General features: G+C 46.4%; 1 protein-coding gene across 1 annotated transcript in view; it reads right to left on the bottom strand.

The window, feature by feature from the left end:
* Window positions 1–1280: 1280 nt before the first annotated feature.
* LOC139325084 (BOS complex subunit NOMO3-like) overlaps window positions 1281–18667 on the bottom strand; it is a 42433-nt gene continuing 25046 nt past the window's right edge. Inside the window, exons 19-31 of the mRNA XM_070954810.1 lie at window positions 18412–18621; window positions 17266–17348; window positions 15374–15533; window positions 13730–13856; window positions 11641–11754; window positions 10384–10511; window positions 9132–9273; window positions 8704–8787; window positions 8356–8466; window positions 6363–6464; window positions 4784–4903; window positions 4125–4217; window positions 1281–1693 (exon numbers count right to left, since the gene is read on the bottom strand). Coding sequence (XP_070810911.1) covers window positions 1562–1693; window positions 4125–4217; window positions 4784–4903; window positions 6363–6464; window positions 8356–8466; window positions 8704–8787; window positions 9132–9273; window positions 10384–10511; window positions 11641–11754; window positions 13730–13856; window positions 15374–15533; window positions 17266–17348; window positions 18412–18621 — 1606 coding nt within the window. The 3' untranslated portion in view covers window positions 1281–1561. The remainder of the gene's footprint in view (window positions 1694–4124; window positions 4218–4783; window positions 4904–6362; window positions 6465–8355; window positions 8467–8703; window positions 8788–9131; window positions 9274–10383; window positions 10512–11640; window positions 11755–13729; window positions 13857–15373; window positions 15534–17265; window positions 17349–18411; window positions 18622–18667) is intronic.

Here is an 18667-nt window from a genome sequence, read left to right as displayed (position 1 = left end):
GCGAAACGTCTTCAAGGAAAAACGAAGAAAGTCCAGTTGCCTCTTGAAAAAGCACCTTTGGGACAACCATGACCTGGATGACTGAGAATCTCCACAGATATTAACTCCATGTTTCTATGGGTTCCTTCATTCTTGTCAGAAGCTAGGTCTAGGCTATCTTTTGGTATCACCCAAACCACCTACAGTACATCTCAACAACCTGGTGCTGGCCAACACTATAAGATACAGAGCAACCTTCCTGTATTCGAAGTCCTCCAGATTTGTTGGACAACCAATACCGGTATTGAGGGAGTCATTGGACATCATGGCTAGTAGAACCAATGGGAGGTGAAGCCAGCACACATGGACTTTACTAAGTTGAAGCATCTAGAAGTGAATCTACATGGTGTGTGGATTCCAACTTTCAGAATCTTTGGTAATAGCCATAGTAGTTCGAGAATTACGGAAGAGAGAATCCCCACATCTGGATGGTGGCCAGCTTGCAGAAGTATGGACTGAAATGGTCATAGTGGGCTAAAATGCTCTAGAACCAGATTCCTGCATTGTAGTATGGAACTTGACCAGAAGATTGCCATGGTCTCTTCTTGTGCATACATTCCAGGATGCTACTTGAAAAAGATCAGAGCTTGAAAAGAAAATTATAAATAGGAAACAAAGCAAATCAGGAACAAGTAGCAACAAGAATGCCTGAAAATTAAGTGTTCTGACCTAGGCTTCCCGAGCAGCATGAAGCCGAATCTTCGTCCTGATAAATCCCTTTTATTTAATTTACAGTGGATTCCTCTCCAGCAAAATCTTTCCTCTCCCACAGTCTTTCAAGACAGTTCACAATTACCGACCTTTATCAGGCTTGGAGAGTGGCCAGGCTGATATCTTTCAGATGCCGCAATACTTGGCAAGAATGCAGGAATGAACTAATTGTCTCCTGCAAACTCCACTCCCCTTTCACTCCCTTTGGGAGAGGCCTTCATCATCCCCCTGTGGCCTTACTCCCAAGTCGACCCTTGTTCTTTAGCTGTTCCCTTCGTCTGACAACTCTGCGCATGCACACACTGGGAACAGGCTCCAGCTGTTCATCTGCTTCACTGACGTCTGGCTCCGAAGGCAGCTGATAACTGGCATACGGCCCTGACCCCCTCTCTGCCTCCGACGCAGAGCCCTCATCAGAGCCTTCCCCAGACTCCAGGACTGGCCCATGTTCCTCCCCAACCTCCTCACTGTCCGAATCTGCTGCCAGATCCGCTGGCAGGCCACAACATTAAGACTCAAATCAGACCGAGTTGGGAGTGAAAACAAATTTAATTGGTCGTCGTTCTTTCAAACCTGACCATTAATTATGACCCCAACACTGCCTTTTAGGACAGAGGCTTTCTCTTAAAAGGGCTTCTGTGACATTCAAGATACTCCATGTAAAAAACCATACCAGTGACAAACCAACTCTGAGTCAAGATGTCCAGTGCATAGAATTTCTTTGCTGTAACCCAGAGAAGTCTCCCTTTAGTAGCCAGGTGAAAAAAGGAGGAGTAAGTAAAACCAATGCATCTGAACCAGACATCCATTCTCACGTCCGTCTCGTCTTCTGTTTCTTGGCTTGCCTCTTGATATCCTCGAGGCCTCCTGTATCGGCCCCCGCCTGTCCCAGAGCGCACACCCCTTGGAGATGGCTGGTTAACTGAAGCAGCAAGGGAATCAACTGAGGGAACAGAAAAACAGGCTACGTTTTAGTCCAGGGAAAGTGGAATTCTACGCAAAAGACCAACATGATACTATTATGCAAGTCATCAACCCTCGTTTACAAAGCAGTGAGGAGCTCCTTCTGGTTCACCAAGCGTGCGTTAGAATGTGAAGTCTTTGGTGATCTCTGAGCTTGATTGCTTTCTTGCAGACGTTTCATGGCCCAACTACCGTATTTTTCGGAGTATAAGACGCAGTCTAAATCTGCAGCGATTTATATTTCGCTGTCTTCCTCAACCTGGCTACTTTGGGGTTTTAGTCGACCTGAGTCTGGGGAAGGTTGAGTAACCAGGTTGAAGGCCACTTGTGGGGTCCTTGCCGCTCTCTGAGCTTGGTGGGAGGTTTTTTTTGGAGTATAAGACGCACCTTTTCCCCCCAAAAAAGAGGGTGAAAATCTGGGTGTGTCTTATATTCCAAATATAGCCCCGCCTGGCTTCTCAAACAGAGGTTTCAGAGGCTGAAAAAAGCATCAGAAACGAAGCTTCAGAAAAGAAGCCCCCAACCAAGAGCTTCAGAAAAAAAGCCCCCAAACAAAGCTTCAGAGGCTTTTTTTCTGAAGCTCTGTTTCGGAGGCTTTCAGAGGCAGGAAAAAAAGTTTTTTCTGAAACAGAATTTCAGAAGTTTCAGAGGCAGAAAAAAAAGCAAGGCACAGAGCTCACAACCAAGGAACCTGTTGCTAAAATTCACCTCTGGTTAACAGCTGATTGGGGATATTCCGGGAGGCCGATCTACCTGCCAATCAGCTTTTTTCTTATTTTCCTCCCCAAAAATTAAGGTGCGTCTTATACTCTGGTGTCTTATACTCCGAAAAATATGGTAGATAACATCATCGGTGCAAGAAGGGATAAGAAACAGAGCAAACTCCATTCTCTTCTAGCACTGAGAATGTTACCTAGCAGAATCATGAAAGATCTGCATTTTGGTGACATCGGGGTCGATGGGCGGGGCCTCCTGCCGGTTTTACTACCGGTTCTATAGAACCGGTGTGAACCGGGGGCAACCCATCACTGGTTCAATCCATCTGGCTCCCTAGCTCAGTAATCCCACTACCCTAAATAGACAAATCATCTATTCCCGGGAGGCCACACCACTCAACCAACAGACCCACCATTCAGGAAGGTCTCCACAAGGTCACCCATCTTCTCCATCCCAATTCTTGGATGTGTGGCAAGCCAAGAATAAAATCAACAGCCTTGGTAGTACAGTGGTCTAAAGCACCCTGTTATTAAGAACAGCTGCCTGCAATTACTGCAGGTTCGAATCTCCCCAGGCTCAAGGTTGACTCAGCCTTCTATCCTTTCTAAGGTAGATAAATTGAGGACCCAGTTGTGGGGGCAATAAGCTGACTTTGTATAAAATATACAAAAGGATGAAGGCTATTGCTTAGTACATTGTAAGCCGCCCTGAGTCTCCGGAGAAGGGCGGCATATAAATCAAATTTAAAAAAAAGAAAGGTTATTTTTTCCTCCATTGGTGCCCTTTATTAAGGGTTGGGCCCAGCCAGCTCCCCACCACACATTTTTCTCACCCCCTTTTAAAGCTACCCAAGCTAGATGGTTTAGGCCAGTGTTTCTCAACCTTGACAATGTCAAGAAGTGTGGACTTCAACTGCACGCTTGCTGGCTGAGGAATTCTGGGAGTTGAAGTCCACACATTTTGAATTCGCCGAGGTTGAGAAACACAAATTTCACCAACTTTCAAACAGCTCTTCTTCTTCAGGATGCATTGTTAAGTTTGGCAAATAAACACATGCATTGAAAAGCACCAGGAATGAAGTAGTATCGCACACTGAGAATTAGCTGGTGCCTCTGATTGGCCCAACCTACGAAAGACAATGATCTCAACCATAGTTCATCTATCCAAACCTCAACCCCAGCATCAAAGTGTCTGTAAGGTAAAGGTAAAGGTTCCCCTCGCACATATGTGCTAGTCGTTCCTGACTCTAGGGGGCAGTACTCATCTCCGTTTCAAAGCCGAAGAGCCAGCACTTTACAAAGATGTCTCTGTGGTCATGTGGCTGGCATGACTAAACGTCAAAGGCGCACAGAACCCTGTTACCTTCCCACTAAAGGTGGTCCCTATTTTTTCTACTTGCATTTTTTAATGTGCTTTCGAACTGCTAGGTTGGCAGAAGCTGGAACAAGTAACGGGAGCTCACCTCGTTACGCGGCACTAGGGATTCCAACCATTGAATTGCCGACCTTTCGATCGACAAGCTCAGCGTCTTAGCCACTGAGCCTCCACGTGCAATAAGTGTTTGTAGCTTGGTACAAAACAAAGGGAGGCCATCCTAGCAAAATGATGCTCATTGGATCCCCAAGGAAAGGAAGCAACTCAACGCAAAGCACAGCCACAACCACACTGACAGTCACAAAAAAAAAAACTATTACCTTGTCATGGTTATAGCCAGCTAACAAAAGCAGCAGAGTCAACGGAAGAGCGATGTAGGATCCTTGGGCAATATCCTGCTCTGGCAGTTTTCTCTGAAAAGGAAGATAGCTGTAGTCTTAAAATACTTCTGGTCGTTAAGGGCCCAGAAAAATCTCCACCTTGCCAGTGGTGTTACCCATAGAAATCAACAAAAGACATCATATCTGCCAGGTGCAAAGAATCAGGACCATCCGTTAAGGTGCAATTCAGAAGATCTATTGCTTAAGTCTACATACAAGAATCTATTCAACAAGAGTTCAACACTAAATTAGCACCAGATAAGGGTCAATGGAATTCAAGAGAGGGTTAAACTTGGATCACTTGTGGGAACGTAATGATTCTAGGATGATGACAAGTTTAACTCCACCACCACCCCAGCTCTGCCTGCCCTTCTCCTACAATATCATATCGACTTTCTTTGCCTGGATATGCCGTGGTTTGGTGTGAATGAATCTCCATTGGCTAGGTTCATCTAACTACGGCGAGCCACAAATCATGGCTGCTAGCCCACCAGTGTATGCCTGCCTCTCTCTCTCTCTGTCTGTCTCTCTCTCTGTCTGTCTGTCTGTCTGTCTCTCTCTCTCTCTCTGTCTCTCTCCGGAAATTTGCAGAACCTTACCGTAGGATTAAAAACCAAAGTGATGTGCTTGTGGTAGCCGATGGTGGTGAAGGAGACTTGAGGTAGGGTGTAGTCATACTGCGACTTGGACAGGGTGGAATCTAAAAGCACCATGTAATTCTAGCAGGAGAAGAACGAGAGAGGGAACGGAGAAAGGAAAAATAAAAACAAAATAACATCCGCTTAACAAGAAAGAAAGGAAGACAACAGAATCTGAATCACATTCGGATGTTCTTCTAGGTGGGCATTTACTGCACCGCCCGAGCTGATTTTGCATCATTTCGACAGGTCAGTCAGTTTATTTTGTTTATATCCTGCCTTGATTCAATTTTTACAAATACCTCAAGGCAGGGAACATGGCCTGATCTCTTCCCTTTTTAAATATGTAAATTTTAATCTGTTTTTAAATTATTGGGGTATTTTAATTTGTCTGGGCCAAAAAGTTTAATTTGATTTTATCGGGTTTTTAAATTTTGTGTATTTATGTATTTTATTGTTGGCTGTTCACCGCCCTGAGTCCTTCGGGAGTAGGGCGGTATACAAATCAAATAAATAAAATAAAATAAAATAAATAAAAAAATATCCAACATCCCCCTCTTCTTCCTATTTTTCCCACCACAAGTGAGGTGAGGTGGGTTGGGCTGAGAGAGGGAAGGATTGGCCCACAGTCACCCAGTTAGTTTTCACGCCTAAGGCGGGACTAGAACTCTGTCTCCTGGTGATTGGCCAAAGTCACCCAGCCGGCTTTCAAGCCTAAGGCGGGACTAGAACTCTCAGTCTCCTGGTGATTGGCCAGTCATCCAGTTAGCTTTCACGCCTAAGGCGGGACTAGAACTCTCAGTCTCCTGGTGATTGGCCAAAGTCACCCAGCCGGCTTTCATGCCTAAGGCGGGACTAGAACTCTCAGTCTTCTGGTGATTGGCCCAAAGTCACCTAGTCACCTTTCATGCCTAAGGCGGGACTAGAACTCTCAGTCTCCTGGTGATTGGCCCAAAGTCACCTAGTCACCTTTCATGCCTAAGGCGGGACTAGAACTCTCAGTCTCCTGGTGATTGGCCCAAAGTCACCTAGTCACCTTTCACGCCTAAGGCAGGACTAGAACTCTCAGTCTCCTGGTGATTGGCCAAAGTCATCCAGCCGGCTTTCATGACCAAGGCGGGACTAGAACTCTCAGTTTCCTGGTGTTTATTCCAAAGTCACCCAGCCGGCTTTCATGGCTAAGGTTGAATTCACAGTCTGTTGTTTTCTAGCCCAGTGCCTTTAACCACTAGACCAAACTGGCTCTAATTTCTATTTCTTTCCAAAATTCAGGATTGCAATGGACAGCAAAGGGAAACTCTGTCTTAGCTGCAGCTCCCACCAAGTCCAGATTTTCTGCGGTCTCTCCTATGGGGAGAAATCCACCCAGGTCTATACCAAGAACTCCTCTTCCTCTGCAGATGTTTTAAAAGACAACGGAGTGAAAACAGAAGGAAACGATGCTCCTGCTCCCCTCTGCAAAAGACGGAGCCTATTCCTCAATAAAAATTCCTTACAGATTTTTTCCTTCTTCTTCTTTACGTATGAAGATGACTATTACCTCTCCATCCCGGAGCAGAGGTGGAAAATGAAAGAATAACGATTGGCCAAGCGAGACCGTATGAACCGGATTGTCCAGGTTTTCGCTTTTGTAAAGTTTCACCTGGGGAGAAAAGAACACACACACACACACACACACACACACACACACACACACACACGTGGTTATTGTTAAATGAGAGGTAGAGGGTAGCCAAATGCATTAATACATCGGCTGAAATGAGCATCAGCGCATCCATAAAACACAATATAATTAGCTTTGGTTGGAGATGTGCAACTACAGATAGTCCTTGACTTGTGACTACAATTGAGCCCACGATTTCCGCTGCTAAGGAAGACAGTCAAGTGTGCTTTATGTCCCATTTTATGACCTTTTTTGCCACGGTTATTTGCACTAGCAATACCACTTAGACTTATATACCGCTTTACCGTGCTTTTACAGCCCTCTCTAAGCGGTTTACAGAGTCAGCCTATCTTGTTCCCCCAACAATCTGGGTCCTCCATTTTACCCACCTCAGAAGGACAGAAGGCTGAGTCAACCATGAGCCGGTCAGGATCGAACTGCTGCCAGTCGGCAGAGTTAGCCTGCAATACTGCATTCTAACCACTGCGCAACATGGAAGGAAGGAAGGAAGGAAGGAAGGAAGGAAGGAAGGAAGGAAGGAAGGAAGGAAGGAAGGAAGGAAGGGCAATAGCACTTAGACTTCTATACCGCTTTACAGTACTTCACAGCCCACTCTTAAGCAGTTTACAGAGTCAGCTTCTTGCCCCCAACAATCTGGGTGCTCATTTTACCGACCTCAGAAGGATTGGAGGCTGGGTCAACCTTGAGCCAGTGAGATTTGAACTGTCGAACTGCAGCTAGCATCAGCTGAAGTAGCCTGCTATGCTGCACTCTAACCACTGCGCCATCTAAGTGAATCACTGCAATTCTGAAGCAAATCTACTTTCCCACTTGACTTGGCTTCTCAAAAAGGGGATCACATAACCCTGGGGGACTGTCATAAATTTGAGCCAGTTGCCGAGCGTCTGAATTTTGATGCTGCAACGGTCATAAGTGTGAAAAGCAGTCATGTCACCTTTTGTTCCAGTGATGTTATAACTTCAAACGGTCACTAAATGAACAGTTGTTAAGTTAAAAACTAGCTGTTTTGGGATCTGGCACGGATGTGCTTAGCTGTAGTTATCAGCAGCTCCTTAAAAAACTTCATTTTTTTTCTCCCTCCAATGTCTAGTTGCAATTTGCAAGTTGAGTGATTGCTCCCGTGCTGGATCAGAAACAGCAAATAGCTGAATATTTTTATTCCCAGTTTTGTTGTTGTTAGTTGCGAAGTCGTGTCCAACCCATCGTGGCCCCATGGACAACATTCCTCCAGGCCTTCCTATTCTCTACCATCCTCTGGAGACCATTTAAACTCATGCCGACTGCTTCAGTGATTCCATCCAGCCACCTCCTTCTCTGCCGTCCCCTTCTTCTTCTTTTGCCCTCAATCGTTCCCAGCATTAGGCTCTTCTCCAGGGAGTCCTTCCTTCTCATTTGGTGGCCAAAGTATTTGCGTTTCCTCGTCAGGATCTGGCCTTCTAAAGAGCCATCAGGGTTGATCTCCTTTAGGACTGACCGGTTGGATCGCCTTGCAGTCCAAGGGACTCGCAGGAGTCTTCTCCAGCACCAGAGTTCAAGGGCCTCCATTCTTTGGCGCTCAGCCTTCCTTATGGTCCAACTTTCACAGCCATACATTGCAACTGGGAAAACCATCGCCTTGACTATACGCACTTTTGTTGGCAGGGTGATGTCTCTGCTTTTTAGTATGCTGTCTAGATTTGCCATAGCTTTCCTCCCCAGGAGCAAGCCTCTTTTAATTTCTTGGCTGCAGTCCCCATCTGCTGTGATCTTGGAACACAGTATTCCCAGTTTAGTGCAGTGGTTCCCCACCCCACCCCTTACTGCACCCTGAAAAAAAAAATCTAGACAATTCCACCCGTACTTAACTCACCCATAAAGTAGGGAGGTACTCGGAAGGGGTGATCACATTTCCGCTCAGATCAAATTGATTGATTTGGCGAAAAGCCACGATGTTCACGTTGTCAACGTCATCACTGCCGACCTACAATTTGAGGGTGGAGGAAGGGGAGAAAGGATTAAGGGTCGAGAAGGAGAAGACTCACGAGAACAGGAGTACCCTACCCTACCCTACCCTCTAACTCCTATTCTGTTCTGTTCTATTCTGGAACATTCTTTTGAACAGTGGTCATGATTTCCTAAATCCATTTGTTCATCCATCCATCCATCCATCCATCCATCCATCCATCCATCCATCCAATTTATAAAAAGAACAGAATACCTGAATAGCAGAATACTGCGGAAGAGCTCTTTCGATGTGATCGTTGCCTTCGGCTTTCAGTTGAATGTGATACAGGCAGGATGGCTTTTTTATGTATAAAATTAAGAAAAACAACGTGGATTTAACACTCCCATGGTTAAGCGTTGTCATTATGATGTAAGCAATGCCTTTCGCAAAGGCCACTGACTTAACTGAATCACAACTTGTTGAAGAAGACGTTAAGTAGCTGGATTCACCTGATGCTAATCCACAAATCCACATTTTCTAATTAAAAGAAGCGAGTTTACCCAGCATATTATGGCTCAGTAAGATGAGTAAATTCAGGCTTTGGAGTTACAACACCCCCCCCCCCCTTTAAAAACTGCTAGTGGCTTAACTCAAACCCAACAGGGGCTTGCACCAATTCTGCTGTTTTTAAGGAGACTCACCAGCAAACCCCGTAGACGGAATCTCCCCTCTTCATCCGTGATGGTGTCTTCTCCGTAGATGGCACACTCCCCCTGTCCTACCGCTTCCACCGCAATCCCTTGCTCAGGTTCCCCGTTCAGAGAAGAAACGGTGCCGTAGCAGCTAGAGAAGAGGAGGAAGGTAAGGCTCAAGTGACACCCTTGAATTAAAACTTGGTGCGGTGGTTAAGGTGCTGGCCTAGAAACGAGGAGATGGTGAGTTCTAGTTCAGCCTGAGCCTTGAAAAAACCAGTTTGGGTGACTTTGGGCCAGTCACCAGGACATGTTGAGTTCTAATCCCACCTTACACACGAAAGCCAGCTGACTTTGGGCCAGCACCAGGAGACAGTGCGTTCTAGTTCCACCTTAGGCATGAAAACCTGGTGACTATGAGCCAATCACCAGAAGACGATGAGTTCTAGTCCCGCCTTAGGCATAAAAGCCAAGTGACTGTGAGCCAATCACCAGGAGATGGTAAAGTTCTAAAAGGTAACGGTAAAGGTTCCCCTTGCACATATGTGCTAGTTGTTCCCGACTCTAGGGGGCGGTGCTCATCTCCGTTTCAAAGCCGAAGAGCCAGCGCTGTCTCTGTGGTCATGTGGCCGGCATGACTCAACACCAAAGGTGCACGGAACGCTGTTCCCTTCCCACCAAAGGTGGTCCCTATTTTCCTACTTGCATTTTTTTATGTGCTTTCAAACTGCTAGATTGGCAGAAGCTGGGACAAGTCACGGGAGCTCACCCCATTACGCGGCACTCGGGATTTGAACCGCTTAGAGAGGGCTGTAAAGGCACTGTGAAGCAGTATATAAGATTAAGTGCTATTGCTATTGCTACATTCCTGCTCTCCGGTTCAGATCATTCCACCAAATACTGTTAAAAGTAGCACTTAGCTGCCAGCTGCCTGCAATTTCTGCGAGTTCAATTCTCACCAGGCTCAAGGTTGACTCAGCCTTCCATCCTTTCGAGGTAGGTAAAATGAGGACCCGGTTTGTGGGGGGGGCAATAAGCTGACTTTGTATAAAATAGAACACCGCTGGGGGGGGAGGGGGGGGCAAAAGCCCTACTAAGCAGGTATATACAAAAGCATGAAGGCTATTGCTTAAAAGCATTGTAAGCCGCCCTGAGTCTCCGGAGAAGGGCGGCATATAAATCAAACTAATAAATAAAATAAAATAATAAATTCATCCCCAATTTTCCAGCCCTGAGCTGGCAGAAGTTCACGTTTACTGACCTGTAAGCCGTACGGTAACCAACAATGGCGATTTTAAGATTCTGGCCCTCCTGAACTTCAATCATCTGGGACGAGGGTTCGAAGCGAAATTCTTTCATCATTGGCTTGAAGTAGTACTGCCCGGGACTCTGTGAAAGGAGAACCATTCGTTGACTGTTATTCCCCTCCTAACACCCCAGAATCAGAGAGGTTTAATGATTCAATGAAAATCCTGATCCCAATTGTGGTTGTAAATCAAGGATTACCTGTACTGTAATCTCAAGAGTCACTAAGGCTCTACTCCCGTGATGGCGAACCTGTAGCACGCAGTGCCCTCTTTGTGGGCACGCGAGCCGTCACCCCAGTTCAGCTCTACCGCGCATGCACACGTGCCTCCCGCCGGCCAGCTGGTCGTCGGGTCTCTGCCGCGCATGAGGGGGTGCATATTGGGCGGGGCGTGTACACAGGGGGTGGGGTGCACATGCGGGGACCGTGTGCGCATTGCATTGGGGGGTGTTTCGGGCATGCGCACACACACACATTCGTACATTCGCACTCAGTCCGGAAAAGGTTAGCCATCACTGCTCTACTCCATCCAAACACGACTTGGAGGCCATCCAGATTGCAAATTGTACCGAGAGTTGTGGTGGCGCAGTGGTTAGAATGCAGTAGTGCAGGCTAAATCTGCTCACTGCCAGCAGTTCGATCCTGACCGGCTGAAGGTTGACTCTGCCTTTCATCCTTCCGAGGTTGCTAAAATGAGGACCCAGATTATTGGGGGACAAGAGGCTGACTCTGTAAACTGCTTAGAGAGGGCTGTAAAGCATTGCAAAGCGGTATATAAGTCTAAGTGCTATTGCCCTTCCTTCTTTCCTTCCTTCCTTCCATCCATCCATCCATCCATCCATCCATCCGTGTGCAGTGGTCAGAATGCAGTATTGCAGGCTATCTCTGCCGACTGCCAGCAGTTCGATCCTGACTGGCTCAAGGTTGACTCTGGCTTTCATCCTTCCAAGGTTGCTAAAATGAGGACCCAGATTGTTGGGGGACAAGAGGCTGACTCTGTAAACCGCTTAGAGAGGGCTGTAAAGCACTGTGAAGCGGTATATAAGTCTAAGGGCTATTGTTATTGCTAGTTCTCACCATCTCCTAACCTAAAAGTCTATCTGGCTGGAGGTCGTGACCGCTGTGGGGCAAACTTTCAGAAGGAGAAGCAACTGGGTGGATTTTTCCCCCCCTTTGGTGACCTGGCCGAAGCTGTAAATATAAAAGTCGTACCAAGTTGGCGAACGTCAGCATGCCATTGTCCTGAGTCAGGAGGTTGGAGCGGAAGGTACCACCACTGAGCGAAAGGAGAACTCCTGCAAGGGGATTACCATCTTCAGATTTAATCTGTCCAAACAAAAAACGTAAGCGACGTGCTATCAAAGCTGGCTCAGTGCAGCCTCAAGTGGTCCAGGGGAAAGGATTAAATTTGACTTTTTGAAGGAAGAGTGTTAAGGAATACGCAGAGTAACTCTGGAGTAGCAAGGGTGTGCGCATGAAAGTGACTGAGAGTAGTTACGAATAAACACAGTCAACACACAGATACAGTGGGTTGTGTTTACTTTCAGGAAATAGTAAGGCACAGTCCGATAAACAGTCCAGGTCATACACATATAAAGCAGGAGATAGCCAAAACGACAGTCCGGGGATAATCCAATAACAAAGTCTTCTTACCAGTCATCATAGTCATTCACAATAAACAGTTCTTTTGGATTTGCAAACAGTAGCATGCAGAGATATCAGAGAGCAAGAACAGCAAAGAGAACAAACCATGTTTCTAGCTCCCTCTTAAGGACATTGGCTACAGAGCTAACCAATCAGGACATAGTATGATTCAATACAGCAGTCTTAAAGCTACATCGATGGTTTATATATTGCCAACCCAACAAGGTAGGTAATACTCATTTCCTAACATTCTCCCCTTCGGGTAGGACAATAAAGAGTGAAGAGAAGAACGTAGTAGCCACATGTCTTGACGCTGAACAAGGGCTCACCTAACAGCAGAGATGGGTTTCGCATAATTTTACCACCGGTTCGCCGCGCGCCGAAAATGTAAGCGAGCGTGCGCATGCGCATGTGGCATTTGGTGTATGTGCTTTGCTCATGCATATGGCTTGCACACATGCATGTGGCTTAGAAAACGGGGCTAAATAGTATGGCATAGCGCCGGGGCGGGGGGCAGGGACGGGCTGAATACCAGCACTGCCCAACAGATCTCCTTCCACTCCGTAGTATGGTGGGCTCTTGTTTGAAGTTCCTCAAATAGGACCTAACTTCTCCATTTCTGGCAAGGAAAAGCCAAGGAAGAAATGGAGATTCTCAGTCATCACAGGTCATGGTTGTCCCAAACCAGAAAGTCCAGTTGCCTCTTGAAAAAGCATCTTTGGACCACGGGAGAATATCAGAATATCTGTAGGTCAGGGTTGAACTGTAGTGTCCTTGGTTCTCTCTGAGCTTGATTGTTTTCTTGCAGACGTTTCATGACCCAACTAAGTAACATCATCAGTGCTAGTAAGGGTGTGGCGCTCGCTCTCAAACCCCACTCCCTTCTAGCACTGATGATATTACCTACTATATTTTTCGGAGTATAAGACGCACCTACATTTTTGGTGAAGAAAAGAAGAAAAAGAAATCTGCCTCTGAGCAATTTTGCCTCATTGCAGCAAACAGCCTGCTTTACTTTCATTTTCGCTTTTCAGCACAGCTTGATTAGCACAAGGAAAAAAAAAATCTGCTCCAGCAATTTACCTCTTTGCAGCAATCAGAAGAGCCCTGCGCAAAACAGCTGAGAGCAAATCAGCTGAGAGTCAGGAGGCCGATCCAATCAACTTGTGCTAATTAGGCTGTGCTGAAGCTGAAAGGAGCTGTTTTTTCTTGCTGTTTGCTTGCAAAGAGGTAAACTGCTGTGAGGCAGAGGCCAAAGGGTGGGGGCCAGTTGGTGGGTGGGGCTACATTCGGTGTATAAGATGCATCTAAATTTTCACCCCCTTTTAGGGGGGAAAAAGGTGCGTCTTATACTCTGAACAATACGGTAAATCGCTGCAGATTTAGACTGAAAGAAAACTGTACTACCTCGATTTAAGAAGTTTGAAAAGGAACCTATCCGGCCCCAAACATCTGCTTGACACTAAAATTGTGATCCGATTCCAATTGTGGTCGTAAATCAAGGACTACCTTTACTACAGTCTCCGACAACATATCCGTTATCCACCCCCTACTCGGAAGACACAACCCAAATAGTCTAAAGAAACGGGGGGGGGGGAGGAAGGGGGGGGTAAAGCAAGCAAGGTTTTTTTTTCTAGAAGATCTGGAGAAGGTTTACCTCAAAAGTGACCCCGGCAAGAGCAAAAGCTTTGAAATCTCCAACGGTCTCCTCCACGGCGCTCAAAATGAACCCTTCTTTCTGAGCAGTCACGGTGTATTCCAGATCGCTGTGAAGCGGTCCCACACTTTTTTGGGGGTGGGGGGGTGGGGGGGAAAAGGAAGACAAAGCAGAGAATCTCAATTGACAAGGGAGGAACCAGTTATCCAAAACAACCCATCGTAAGGCAAGCAACACAATTTCCCCCGAAGTCTTCCAGATGAGATTCATCTTCATAACCTGTAAAAGCCAACTCATCAAAAGCAGTGGTTTCCTTCCCCCCTCAAAACCTTTTGGGCACCAGGTACCGGTTCCGTGGAAAGAGGTTTTTCCGCAGACTGGAGGGGGTGGGGTTTCATGTCCTGCCTGCATCCCACGGATGGGCTTCGCTTGTTTGCACGGCCCGGTTTCTTTTCTTTCTTTTTTTTTAAGTCAAGCTTTTAAAATTTATATATACCTTATTTTTCGGAGTATAAGACGCTCCGGACTATAAGACGCACCTACCTTTTTTGGGGAGGAAAACAAGAAAAAAAAAATCTGCCTCTGCCTCCCAGCAATTTGCCTCCTTGCAGCAAACAGCCTGCTTTAGTTTCATTTTCAGCACAGCCTGATTAGCACAAGAAAAAAAAAATCTGCTTCCCAGCAATTTGCTTCCTTGCAGCAAACAGCAAACTTTAGTTTCCTGCTTTAGTTTCATTTTCATTTTCATCACAGTCTGATTAGCACAAGAAAAAAAAAATCTGCTTCCCAACAATTTGCCTCCTTGCAGCAAACAGCGGAGGCCTGCGCGGCAATCGGCAATGGCAATCCCTGCAGCCTGAAACAACTAGTGGTCGGGAGGCCGATCCAACTGGCAATCAGCTACTTGCGCTAATCAGGCTGTGCTGAAGCTGAAACGGGCTGTTTGCCGTTTGCTGCTTGCTGCTAGGAGGTAAATTGCTGGCAGGCAGAGGCCAAAGGTTGGGGGCCAATGGGTGGGCGGGGCTACATTCAGTGTATAAGATGCACCCAAATTTTCACCCTCTTTTAGAGGGGAAAAAAGTGTGTCTTATACTCTGAAAAATAAGGTTAAGTATTTTGAATACAGTGTATTGTCGGGCTATTTCATTTTACAGAAGGAAAAAAGAAGAACAGATATACTGATAGTAATAATAATAATACACATAATGATTCTAACCGTATTTATAATTATATTAGCTTATTTATGATCCTATTAATTATATTAGCATACATAGTTATGAACATTCGTATTTTAGTTACACATAACAATGGTCTTTCTTCATCTAATTTCTACTTCTTATCTCTAACCATTGATAAAACCCATTCCACGTTAAATAATACTCTGTATCTCCTTTATCTTTTATTTTCAATGTCAATCTATCCATCTCTGCACAATCCAATATTTTCCACGGCCCGGTTTCTGGGCATGTCGTGGACCCAGTGCCAGTTTACGGACTGGGGGTTGGGTACCCCTGATCTAAAGGACACATTTGGCAATGGTTGAAGGGGAAGGAATATCAACTACTGCCATCTACGAACGTAGAATAATTGGGTTGGGAAGGACCTTGGAGGTCTTCTAGTCGAACCCCCTGGACTAGAATTTACCTGTAGGATCCTTTATCATCTGTGAAAACCGTGATCAAGGGGGAAGGCGCTCCTTTTTCAGAAATTACGATCTCAACCCCTTCCAATTCGGGGTGAATCTGTCCTTCCAGGAAGAGACCCGCTTTGCCGTATATCTCTATCAGCTTCCCAGGACAGCTTTCTGAAACAAAGGCAGGGAGTACGATGGTGGTGAAGAAGTTGCAAAAATTTAGGCGCGAACAGGAGTGTTAATAGGAATTGCCAGCAATCCTGCAAGCTTCACTATTAATGAAACACACTGAAAATTAATTGGGGAGGAGAGGGGGGATTTGTTGCAAGGGAACGTCCGTTCAAATTATACTATGGCTCATCCAAAGAGATAAATTCGGATCATTTCACAGGTGAGAAATCTTGATCTGTGTAAAGCACGTTGTCCCTCCATCTTCCCCGAGTCTTCACGCCGCCCGGTTTTGGGTCGACGTTCGGGGCTCAGGCCCCCTTACAGCACCCCGGAGTTAGGGGGAGCTGGTTGAATTTTTTAAAGGAGATTCGGGTTAATGTCAGGGTTCCAAGTGACAGCCCCAACGAAAGAAGACTCCGAGGCTTGAGTTTCCTCAAAGTTCCATTTTATTAGAGATGTCACATTGGCACATCTGGGAAAACCCGAATCTGAAAGCTCCCAGGTTTTCCCCACCCAAAGGAAAATCCAGGTCCCTGCCCAACACCCACAAGTCCATCACATGGTCCAATCAAAGTACGTCCCAACTGGAGATGCCTCCCAGTTCCAGCCCTCCAGGTGCAGGGCAAGATGGCCTTGACTCTCTGAGAAGGGAACGTTATTATGACTACATATCACCCTTCCTCCATACAATCCCCTCTCCCAGTTTCCCACAGTAGTAAATGTGGCAGGACTGAAGATCCAATGCAAAAGATGGCTTCCAGGCCGGACACACGTTGCATCAACGATGCACGATTTACTCCCCCACACATTGCTCTTACTCCACAGTCCAGGATGTTCTGATTTGCCTTAAAGGCTAAAGAAGATGAAAGGGGATCACTTCCAAATAGGAGAGATCCTGTGGTTAATCGACAGTACATGCATTATCTAGTGAGAGGAGAAAGCAACAGAGATGGGTTGAAAATGTTGTGGTCCGCCAGCAGCCTGTGGAGCTGGCAGCGGAGTCAGACAGTGAGGAGGCTGGGGAGGAACATGGGCCAGTCCTGGAGTCTGGGGAAGGCCCGGATGAGGGCTGTGCGTCGGAGGCAGAGATGGAGCCAGGGTCATCTGGGAGCGATGCACGGACTCCGGAGCCTCCAGAAGCGGATAGCAGAGAGACCAAGGAACAGGAGGAGCCTGTTCCTAGTGCACGCAAGCGAAGAGCTGCCAGAAGGCAAGAGCAGCTAAAGCAAAAAGGACAACTCGGGAGTAAGGCCAGGAGATGATATCCAACATGATAGTTCCTCTGCCTCTCTGCTTTCCGACTCTGGAGGCTCCGGAGTCCGCGCATCACTCCCAGATGGCTCTGGCCCCATCTCTGCCTCCGACACAGAGCCCTCGTTCGGGCCTTCCCCAGACTCAGGACTGGCCCATGTTCCTCCCCAGCCTCTTCACTGTCTGACTCTTCTGCCAGCTCCGCAGGCTGCTGGCGGACCACAAAACTGGAATATATCTTTAATGGTGCAAATAATCTGCTTTACTTTGGCAAGAATCTGTCTACAGGTAGGAACAATAAAGGAAGCTGCTTAGAAGTAACTCTTTGTCTTTCTTGAGTTTGGGAGAATGACACTGTCCACTTTTAACCAGTGATCATTCTTTCAGATTTCTAGCAGAAGGAATTATATTTTTCCTGATTCCCTGCTGTCCCACTTGAGAGGTGCCTTGAAAATACTGCGGAATAACTGTCAAGACTTACCACCGCTGACCACCGTTTCGATGGAAGGAGGGTAGAAAAGAAGTTCTTTAGATGATGGTGTCACCGTGATTTTCTCCCCAGATCTACAAATCACACAATAAGAGGGTTGGACCTTAAGACTATTTAGTCCAAAATTTCCAAAAGACTTGTTGTACAATTCCTAGTGGCTCTAAATTCATAGCTAGTGAACGTGTTTATTACATTTTAAATTACAAAGTCCAAAAAATTTAAATGGCAACAGCATCCAGAGCTTCATACCTGGTTTAGTCTAAACTGTCATAAACAAGGCAATTGGAAGGAACCCCCTTTCAACTGCTCTAGGGAAGCTCCTTCACAATCAACAGAGACTGTGAATATAAGAGACCATGAATTCTAGTCCCACCTTGGCCATGAAAGCCAGCTGAGCGACTTTAGGCCAATCACCAGAAGATGGTGAGTTCTAGTCTCATCTTTAGCCATGAAAGTTAGCTGGGTGACTTTGGGCCAATCACCAGAAGATGGTGAGTTCTAGTCCCAACCTTAGCCATGAAAGTTAGCTGGGTGACTTTGGGCCAATCACCAGGAGCCTGTGAGTTCTAGTCCCAACCTTAGCCATGAAAGTTAGCTGGGTGACTTTGGGTCAATCACCAGAAGATGGTGAGTTCTAGTCCCAACCTTAGCCATGAAAGTTAGCTGGGTGACTTTGGGCCAATCACCAGGAGACTGTGAGTTCTAGTCCCAACCTTAGCCATGAAAGTTAGCTTGGTGACTTTGGGCCAATCACCAGGAGACGGTGAGTTCTAGTCCCAACCTTAGCCATGAAAGTTAGCTTGGTGACTTTGGGTCAATTACCAGGATACAGTGAGTTCTAGTCCCAACCTTAGCCATGAAAGTTAGCTTGGTGACTTTAGGCCAATCACCAGGAGACTGTGAGTTCTAGTCCCACCCCTAAACCAATTGAGGAGACCTTGGGCCAGTCACTCTCTCTCTCTCTCTCTCCCTCTCAGCCCAACTCACTCACAAGGTTGTTGTTGTGGGGACAATAGGAGAAAGACATTCTGTTGGATATATTCAATATATTATTTGTAAAAAACCATAAAGGCAGAATGTAAACAAACACACACACACACACACAAAAGGGTTTTCATCAACACACGGTCCGCGTACCTTGCCCAATAGGAAAAGTCATAGTGGAATGGCCCCAAGAGCTCCTCCACCACTTCCTGCACTGGTGGCTTAGATCCTTCTTCCTCTAGTCCTTTCTTCTCTCTCTCCTGCCGGCGAGCCTCTATTTCAGCCCGTTGCTGCTCCTGACGTAGCTCTTGTTGGGATTTCAATGGCCCAAGCACCAGATCAGGTTCACTGTCAATTGAAGACCTAAAAGGGGGGGGGGGGGGGGATGTTGCCTTGTGAAAAGCCACTG

Source organism: Pituophis catenifer, unplaced genomic scaffold (genome assembly GCF_029215685.1).
Source record: "Pituophis catenifer annectens isolate HBS135680 unplaced genomic scaffold, rPitCat1.0.hap2 SCAF_16, whole genome shotgun sequence".
Classification (NCBI taxonomy): Eukaryota; Metazoa; Chordata; class Lepidosauria; order Squamata; family Colubridae; genus Pituophis; species Pituophis catenifer.
The sequence above is the reverse complement of the archived record's forward strand: the minus strand, read 5'-3'. Positions and strand labels throughout refer to the sequence as shown.